The sequence below is a fragment of the Sander vitreus genome, chromosome 23 (genome assembly GCF_031162955.1).
Source record: "Sander vitreus isolate 19-12246 chromosome 23, sanVit1, whole genome shotgun sequence".
In the NCBI taxonomy this organism is placed as follows: Eukaryota; Metazoa; Chordata; class Actinopteri; order Perciformes; family Percidae; genus Sander; species Sander vitreus.
The window spans coordinates 23,222,164-23,232,163 of NC_135877.1; the positions used below are offsets into that span (position 1 = coordinate 23,222,164).

Sequence of the window (10,000 nt, forward strand, 5' to 3'; positions counted from 1 at the left end):
GGCGGAGACCGGCTCGGACATACACGCCGCTGTGGACTTGTGTCAGTCTCACGAGCGGTTTTGGGAAAGTGGCTGCATGTGTGTGACAACGCACAGAACATTAACCAGTACAAGCCTACAGCTGTCTGCTGACAGAGTGTGAAACGTGTGTCAGAGCCTCCCGGACGGTGAACTGAGACTCCGTTACCTGCTTGTCGGTCAACGGTTAATGATCGGTTAACATTTAATATCATTGTGCTTTCTTTTGGGAGGCTGGCTGCCCAAATTCACCACTTAGTAGCCAATTAATTAGCCTGAGTTAAATGCTAGCTATCGGTAAACAGAAGTGACGTGGTGGCTGGCGTCTGGTGTGTGCGCCAGTGTTTGTGTGTGTTGTTAAATGTAGCCACCCCCACCTTAACTAACCCACTTTCTGCGGGAAACCCTGCAGAATATTGTGACATAAGTATCGTGATGATATCGTATTGTCTGGTGATTCCCACCCAACGATAGCCAGCCCTAATCGTGATGCATCAGTGAAGAGTCTGACCCTGACCTGAAAGGTCCCCTGGTGTGTGTCCCTGAGCGTTTGTTACTCTGCCCCCCCCCCCCAGTGAGTCAGACCTTCTTCTCCAAGCCGCCCGGTGGCCTCTACTCGCTGCCGTACCTGTCTGAGCGTCTGCACCTGGAGCCGCCCGCGCTGAGTCGCGCCGAGTGGTGGGAGATCCTCTTCTTCATCAAGAAACTGGAAATCAAACAGCAGCAGGAAGTCAACAGCATGCTGCTGCAGAGCCTCGACGACCAGGTCAGACACACAGAGACACAGACACACACAGACACACACACAGAGACACAGACACACACACACACACACACAGAGACACAGACACACACACAGAGACACCCACACACAGAGACACAGACACACACACACACACAGAGACACACACACACACAAAAAGTGACTGGCATGTGTTTGTAAATCCGTGTGTGTCTCTGTGGTGCAGGAGGCGGAGCTGGACGACTCGTCTCTGATTGGTCTGTCCGTCCCCGGAGACGTGGCGAAGAAGCTGCTTCACTTCCTGAAGCAGAAGCTGCCGTCGTGGTGTCTGGGCGACCTGCTCTGTTCTCACGCCTTCTCCAAACACTACCTGAAGAGAGGGGGGGGCAGTCTGGAGGACCAGGAACTGCTGGGTGAGGCAGGCAGGCAGACAGGCAGACAGGCAGGCAGGCAGACACGAATACAGGCAGGCAGACAGGCAGACACACACAAATACAGACATACAGGCAGAGACACAGACAGACAGACACAAATACAGACAGACAGACACAAATACAGACAGACAGAGACAAATAAATAAATACAGACAGAGAAACAGACAGGCAGGCAGACAGACACACAGACAGACAGACAGTCTGTGTGTGTCTGAGTCTGTCTGTAATATATAATCAGTAGTTGTCTTCTTGTGTCTGACTGTTTGTCTGTTTTGCAGCTGAAAGCTCTCTGGGTTCGTCCGGCCTGGCAGGCGGAGGACAGAACTCGTCGTCTTCATCGTCGGCCTCCACCTCGTCTTCCTCGGCGATGGGCTCCGTCTCCAAGAAAGCCAAGAAGGAACTTCCTGTTGTGGACTCGGGCTGCGGCAGCCCGGAGACGGAGAACGAGCTTCCGTCAGAGGACGACAGCAAATACCCCGACGACCTGGACGACAAGATGAAAGGTTCTCCATTAACCCTTGTTGTCCTTCAGGGTCAACACCAACACAGAGAGACACACACACACACACACACACACAGAGACGCACAGAGACACACACACAGACAGACACACACACACACACAGGGACGCACAGAGACACACACACAGACAGACACACACACACACACAGAGACGCACAGAGAGACACACACACACACAGAGACGCACACACACACGCACACACACACACACACACACACACACACACACACACACACACACACAGACACACACACACACACACACAGACGCACACACACACAGACGCACACAGAGACACACACACAGAGACGCACACACACACACAGAGATGCACAGAGAGACACACACAGACGCACACAGAGACACACACACAGAGAGGCACACACACACACACAGAGACACACAGAGAGACACACACACAGAGACACAGAGACGCACAGAGACACACACACAGACACACACACAGAGACACACACACACACACACAGAGACGCACACACGCAGACAGACAGGGTTTTTTTTAAACACTTTTTACTGCCACCAGTACTGTCTAAACACCCCTTTAACCAATTTGTTACTGTTATTTCTATATATTTATTATATGAGTGGGGAGTCAGTCATCCTTATTTCTATATATTTATTATATGAGTGGGGAGTCAGTCATCCTTATTTCTATATATTTATTATATGGGTGGGGAGTCAGTCATCCTTCTGTAAAACACGGTGACTGTGATACACAGACCTTTAGTTTACTTTGAGTGGCCGCGCCCATGTTGGTTTAAAAGTGTGATGCATCCTGTCTGTCTGGTCTTTCTGCTTTGCTGCCGTTTTCCACGTTTGTGTCGCTTTAATTTACATTTTTTCTGCTTTTTTTGAAATATATTAAATAAAATAGTGATGTGGCAATTTCGTCTGAATTAAAGCTGCAGCAGGTAAGTCTTCTAAAACTCCCTTTCTGTCATATCTGCTGAAACTGACCCGATGTTCCAGTAGAACTACAGGAAGCAGGTCATTAAAATAATCAGCTCCTCTGGCTCCACCTACAGCCTGGAGCCCTGTTCAGATGGACCAATCAGGGCCAGGGGGGTGTCTAACTGTTCAGATGGACCAATCAGGGCCAGGGGCGTGTCTAACTGTTCAGATGGACCAATCAGGGCCAGGGGCGTGTCTAACTGTTCAGATGGACCAATCAGGGCCAGGGGGGTGTCTAACTGTTCAGATGGACCAATCAGGGCCAGGGGGTGTGTCTAACTGTTCAGATGGACCAATCAGGGCCAGGGGGGTGTCTAACTGTTCAGATGGACCAATCAGGGCCAGGGGGGTGTCTAACTGTTCAGATGGACCAATCAGGGCCAGGGGGGGGCTGTCTAACTGTTCAGATGGACCAATCAGGGCCAGGGGGTGTCTAACTGTTCAGATGGACCAATCAGGGCCAGGGGGTGTCTAACTGTTCAGATGGACCAATCAGGGCCAGGGGGGTGTCTAACTGTTCAGATGGACCAATCAGGGCCAGGGGGGTGTCTAACTGTTCAGATGGACCAATCAGGGCCAGGGGGTGTCTAACTGTTCAGATGGACCAATCAGGGCCAGGGGGGGGGTGTCTAACTGTTCAGATGGACCAATCAGGGCCAGGGGGGGTGTCTAACTGCATGTCAATCACTGCTCATGCACACGCATTCATTCTCCCTTGTGGGGGGAGGGGCTTAGGAGACCGTTTTGGGCTTTAGCGGAAAAAGGGGGAGGGACTGAGAAGTTCAAATTCTTTAGCTAAGTCCTGGACCTTCACAATCCTCCCTACAGCACCTTTAAAATGTCACAAGTGCTGTAAACATTGCGTGGTTAAAGCTGATGTGTGTCTGTCTGCAGTGTTCAACTCCCCACGGGTGCAGGGGAAGAAGACGGTGCTGGAGAAGCTGGGGGAGGTGGTGGACATCCTGAGGAAGGGGGGCACGGGGGGGTCGGAGCAGCTGGCCGCGGTCCTCTTCATCAACCGGCTGCTGGAAGAGAAAGGCACGCAGGAGAAGAACTCCATGAGGAGCGACTCAGCACAGACCATACGGTGAGAAACGGGAAGTACACCGAGCCACAGCTCCTTCAGGCTACGAGAGGGGGGATTGTCAGAGCAGGGGGGAATGAGAGTGGGGAACGCCAGAGCAGGGGGAATGAGAGGGGGAAACACCAGAGCAGGGGGGAATGAGAGGGGGGAACACCAGAGCAGGGGGGAATGAGAGGGGGGGAACACCAGAGCAGGGGGGGGAATGAGAGGGGGGAAACACCAGAGCAGGGGGGAATGAGAGTGGGGGAACACCAGAGCAGGGGGGAATGAGAGGGGGGGACACCAGAGCAGGGGGAATGAGAGGGGGGAACACCAGAGCAGGGGGGAATGAGAGGGGGGAACACCAGAGCAGGGGGAATGAGAGGGGGGACACCAGAGCAGGGGGGAATGAGAGGGGGAAACACCAGAGCAGGGGGGATGAGGGTGCAGAGCAGGGGGAGAAAACATGAGAGGGGGGAACACCAGAGCAGGGAGGGAATGAGAGGGGGAAACACCAGAGCAGGGGGGAATGAGAGGGGGAAACACCAGAGCAGGGGGAATGAGAGGGAAACACCAGAGCAGGGGGGAATGAGAGGGGGGAACACCAGAGCAGGGGGAATGAGAGGGGAAACACCAGAGCAGGGGGAATGAGAGGGGGAACACCAGAGCAGGGGGAATGAGAGGGGGGAACACCAGAGCAGGGGGAATGAGAGGGGGGAACACCAGAGCAGGGGGAATGAGAGGGGGGAACACCAGAGCAGGGGGAATGAGAGGGGGGAACACCAGAGCAGGGGGAATGAGAGGGGGGGGGAGACACCAGAGCAGGGGGAATGAGAGGGGGAACACCAGAGCAGGGAGGAATGAGAGGGGGAACGTAGCTGGAGATGTGCCTTTTTAAACCAAAGCGTAGCCGTGTTAATGGGAGTGTTTCACCATTAATGTTCCAGTTCAACCCAGCTGCTTGAGATGATTTAAAATGTTTAGAAGTGACCGTTTGTGGACCAACGTGCAGTCACATATTATCCATGTGGTGTTCATGTGACATTAGTCTCTTCTAGTCAGACCCTCCTCCACAGAGCTGTGGAGGAGGGTCTGACTAGTCCACACAGCATTCCTGGATGGGAGGACAACCTGCTCTGGTTGATTGGAACCCAAATGAGGGATATCTAGCAATCAGAGTGGTTGTGTGATATTAACGTGTGTCTGTGTGTGTCTGTCTGTCTGTGTGTGTGTGTGTGTGTGTGTGTGTGTGTCTGTGTGTGTGTCTGTCTCTGTGTGTGTGTCAGGGACAAGGTGTTGAAGCTGTTGGTGGAGTTGCTGGGCTCGTCCTCCAGAGATCTGGTGATCGGCACGCTGAGACTCACTCACCTCCTCATGCTGAAGTACGAGTGGAGGGTTTCCTTCGCCACCGAGGGCGGAGTCAAGGCCGTGCTGTCCTGCATGCAGGAGTTCTCCAGCGTAACGCACGTCCAGCAGCTGGCGCTCGCAGTGAGACATTTTCCTTCACGTCTACTGAAATCTACACACACACATAGACACACACAGACAGACACACACACACAAACTTCAGCAGTGTCTTTTGATTGTTGTTCCCATCAGTCACTGCTTTAACGTGTGAACCCTGACTCTTCGTGACTTCCTCTCAGACTCTGAAGGTCATCACTGGAGCGAGTAAACACGACCTGCGCAGCGTGGGCAGCAGCGTCCCGCTCTCCGAGTCCGGCACTCAGATGATGTTGGAGATCTTCGCCAGCATCGGCTCGGCCACGCCCGAAGGCTCCAAGGGGCTGCTGGGAGCCATCCCCGCCGCCATCGACCTCATGCTCCAGACTAAAGGGTAACTCCCAGCTGCACAAAACATCCAGCCACATACAGTGGCCCAATCCCAAAGTCCTCACAGACTCCGGGACTTTGGTGCGCGTTCTTGCGAAAGGGCTTACCACCAATTTCCACTGGGTGCGTAACTCTTAACGTCCGCTCCAGAGCGTCGACGGAGTCATTAGGTTTCCATTAAAGTCAGTGTGTGTATTTCCACTGACTGCAGAACGTCTGCGTCCCTACTCCGTCCCAGCTCTGGCGGTCCCAGCCCTCTGGAGCTGATATGCTGAGCTTCTATTTTACGGACCAGAGAGCTCCGCAGCAAATCAGCACACAGCAGATAGTGTGGGACAGGAAGTCAAGCACAGAAACAACATAAAACATCCGGTTAATTTTCTGTGTGTGTGTGTCTCTGTGTGTGTGTGTGTGTGTCTGTCTCTGTGTGTGTGTCTCTCTGTGTGTGTGTGTGTGTGTGTGTGTGTGTGTGTGTGTCTGTCTCTCTGTGTGTGTGTGGGTGTGTGTGGGTGGGTGTGTGTGTCTGTCTCTGTGTGGGTGTGTGTGTGTGTGTGGGTGTGAGTGTCTCTGTGTGGGTGTGTCTGTGTGTCTCTGTGTGGGTGTGTGTCTCTCTGTGTGTGTGTGTGTGTGTGTCTGTCTCTGTGTGTGTGTGTGTGTGTGTGTGTGTGTGTGTGTGTGTGTCTCTGTGTGTGTGGGTGTGTGTGTGTGTGTCTCTCTCTGTGTGTGTGTGTGTGTGTCTGTCTATGTGTGTGTGTCTGTGTGTGTGTCTCTGTGTGTGTGTGTGTGTGAGTGTCTCATGTGTGTGTGTCTGTGTGTGTGTCTGTCTCTGTGTGTGTGTGTCTCGTGTGTGTGTCTGTCTCTGTGTGTGTGTGTGTGTCTGTCTCTGTGTGTGGGTGTGTGTGTCTCTGTGTGTGGGTGTGTGTGTCTCGTGTGTGTGGGTGTGTGTGTGTCTCGTGTGTGTGTCTGTCTGTGTGGGTGTGTGTGTCTGTCTGTGTGTGTGTGTGTGTGTGTGTGTGTGTGTGTGTGTGTGTGTGTGTGTGTGTGTGTGTGTGTGTGTGTGTGTGTGTGTCTCTCTCTGTGTGTGGGTGTGTGTGTGTGTGTCTCTCTCTGTGTGTGGGTGTGTGTCTGTCTATGTGTGTGTGTCTGTGTGTGTGTCTCTGTGTGTGTGTGTGTGTGTGTGAGTGTCTCATGTGTGTGTGTCTGTGTGTGTGTGTCTCTGTGTGTGTGTCTCTGTGTGTGTGTGTGTGTCTGTCTGTGTGTGGGTGTGTGTGTCTCTCTGTGTGTGGGTGTGTGTGTCTCGTGTGTGTGTGTGTGTGTCTGTCTGTGTGTGTCTATGTGTGTGTGTGTCTGTCTATGTGTGTGTGTAACTTTACAATTTCCTCCGTTTATTGTAACTTGGATGTTAGAACATTACAGGTTTATGAATTTAGTGGCGTTTTTCCATCACATGGTACCTGCTCTCCTCTCCTCTCCTCGTCTCTCCTCTCCTCGCCTCTCCTCTCCTCACTGTGCGTCTGTTTTCCGTTGCAGATGTTAGTACCGCCTCAGCGTGGCTGGTCGTTATATGCCGGCTCAACACAAACACCAGCGTATAAACATCAGGCCACTTGAGCTTGTTTTCCAGTTCTGTGGAGGCTCCAGGCAGAGCTTTCTCCGTAGCCGATGTAAGTGGCCTGATGTTTATACTTGTGCGCTGCTGCGTGCATCGAGCCGGCCGTGTGTGTGTACGTGGCTACGGAGAAAGCTCTGCCTGGAGCCTCCGCAGGACTGGAAAACAAGAGGTGACCTAACGCGACACAGAACGTGGAAGGTGTGTTGTTGTCAGAAGACACATTTAGTTTCAGATGAAGCTGGAGGCAGCAGAAATAAACAGCTGGCTGAACTATTTAAACATAGCAGGTTTGTTCAGGACACCCCCGTCTGTCGCTTTCACGTCACCTTTTGGTATCGCCTCAGCTCGCTGGGAACCTCGACTGAGCTGGTACTACATAAAGTACCTGTTAGCAGGTACCAGGGACTTTTTTTCGTAATGGAAAACCAAAAAAGGCGAGTAGAGGCGAGGCGAGCAGGTACCACGTGATGGAAAAGCGCCATAAGTGAGTATTATAAAACATGTACCATTACTCAGTAAATCCTTCTTCTCTCAGGCTTTAAACCCACTCAGATCTTCTGTTATATGGTCGTGCAGTTTGCGTTAAATGTCATCCTAACTTGGAGAATCGTGAGTGTACCCTGACTAGTGTGCTGATGCTCTGCCTCCTGTTTGTGATGATTGTGCAGCTGCATGCTGTCGGTGCGTAACGGCCTGCTCGTCATCATCATGCTCATCTCCAACCACAAGAGCCTGGCGGAGCAGCTGGTGGCCGCCGACGTCACTGCCGTCCTCAAGAAGTGTCTGACTCTGTCCAGAGCTGAGACCATGCTCGCCATCATCGCACTCAACCACATCTCCATGGTGCACAAGCTGGAGAGCAAAGGTGAGAGAGGGAGAGGAGAGAGAGATACAGAGGGAGGGAGGGAGAGAGATGGATACAGAGGGATGGATAGCGAGAGAGGGAGATGGATACAGAGAGATGGATAGCGAGAGACGGATAGCGAGAGAGGGAGATGGATACAGAGAGATGGATAGCGAGAGAGGGAGATGGATACAGAGAGATGGATAGCGAGAGAGGGAGATGGATACAGAGAGATGGATACAGAGAGATGGATAGCGAGAGAGGGAGATGGATAGCGAGAGATGGATACAGAGAGATGGATAGCGAGAGAGGGAGAGATGGATACAGAGAGATGGATAGCGAGAGACGGATAGCGAGAGAGGGAGATGGATAGCGAGAGAGGGAGATGGATAGCGAGAGAGGGAGATGGATAGCGAGAGAGGGAGATGGATAGCGAGAGATGGATAGCGAGAGAGGGAGATGGATACAGAGAGATGGATAGCGAGAGAGGGAGATGGATACAGAGAGATGGATAGCGAGAGAGAGAGAGATGGATACAGAGGGATGGATAGCGAGAGAGGGAGAGATGGATAGCGAGAGAGGGAGAGCGCGCTAACCTGTGTGTCTGTCTGTCTGTCTGTCTGCCTGCCTGTCTGTCTGTCTTCAGAGTGTCGAGAGCAGCTGGACTTTAAGGACACAGAGCTGCAGATGTTGGTGGTGAGTCTGAAGGAGCTGGCGGCCACTAAAGAGGTGATCCAGACTCTGGAGCAGCTGCTGTGTGACGACGCCTCGCAGCTGGAGGACCAACGCAGCCAGGTACAAGATGACTCTGCTCCTCCTACTCACACCTGTCTCCCTCTTCACTAAGCCACACACACACACAGAGACACACACACAGAGAGACACACACACACAGAATTCTCCCAAAAACTGCTGATTGTTTGTTCAGGTGACCCACAGTCGAGACACGTATCAGGATCTGGTTCGTCTGATAGAGCAGCACCGAGCAGACCGGGCCGTCCAGCTCTCCATCCTCAGGTACTGTGACCTTTGACCCCCATGGTGGTGGTGACCTCAGGTACTGTGACCTTTGACCCCCATGGTGGTGGTGACCTCAGGTACTGTGACCTTTGACCCCCATGGTGGTGGTGATGATAGAGACGTCTCCCTTGACTTGTATTGTGGGAAGGTTTCCTCTTCTTTATTCAGCCTGCTTACTGCGTCGACACACGCACAGACACACACGCACAGACACACACGCACAGACACACACGCACAGACACACACGCACGCACAGACACACACGCACGCACAGACACACACGCACGCACAGACACACACACAGAGACACACACACACACACACACACAGAGACACACACACACACACACAGACACACACACACAGACACACACACACACACAGACACACACACACACACACACAGACACACACACACACACACACACACACACACACAGACACAGACACACACACACAGACATGCACACAGAGACACACACACAGAGACACACACACAGACAAACACAGAGACACACACACACAGAGACATAGACATACACAGACATGCACACAGAGACACACACAGAGACACACACACACAGAGACACACACACTGCTCGTCTGATTGGCTGTTTGTCTCCCTGCTCGTCTGATTGGCTGTTTGTCTCTCTCAGGATCCTGAACAAGTTCCTGGACAACTACGAGGAGGACGTGCTGCCGTGGCACGAGAGCATCGAGCCCTGCCTGTCCTCCATGACGGCCTTCATCAGCGACAGAGAGGTACACGACAAACTCACAAGAATTCAATCAAGAATTCATCATATTTCAAGAATAAAGTCGAAATATTATAAGAAAAAGAAGTGGTAATAAAGCCCTCCTGTGATTGGCTGCTAGGCGGTTCTAGTCTCTAACTCTCCTGTGATTGGCTGCTAGGCGGTTCTAGTCTCTAACTCTCCT

The 10,000-nt window shown here is 52.5% G+C and overlaps 1 protein-coding gene across 4 annotated transcripts in view; it reads left to right on the forward strand.

The window, feature by feature from the left end:
- Positions 1-10,000, forward strand: part of cul9 (cullin 9) — a 70,881-nt gene that overhangs the window by 17,648 nt on the left and 43,233 nt on the right. For all 4 annotated transcript variants that reach the window (XM_078242854.1, XM_078242855.1, XM_078242856.1 and 1 more), the window contains exons 8-17: positions 594-784; positions 987-1,173; positions 1,473-1,697; positions 3,584-3,776; positions 5,039-5,240; positions 5,399-5,589; positions 7,866-8,062; positions 8,688-8,836; positions 8,970-9,058; positions 9,718-9,823. In XM_078242854.1, the coding sequence (XP_078098980.1) occupies positions 594-784; positions 987-1,173; positions 1,473-1,697; positions 3,584-3,776; positions 5,039-5,240; positions 5,399-5,589; positions 7,866-8,062; positions 8,688-8,836; positions 8,970-9,058; positions 9,718-9,823 (1,730 nt within the window). The remainder of the gene's footprint in view (positions 1-593; positions 785-986; positions 1,174-1,472; positions 1,698-3,583; positions 3,777-5,038; positions 5,241-5,398; positions 5,590-7,865; positions 8,063-8,687; positions 8,837-8,969; positions 9,059-9,717; positions 9,824-10,000) is intronic.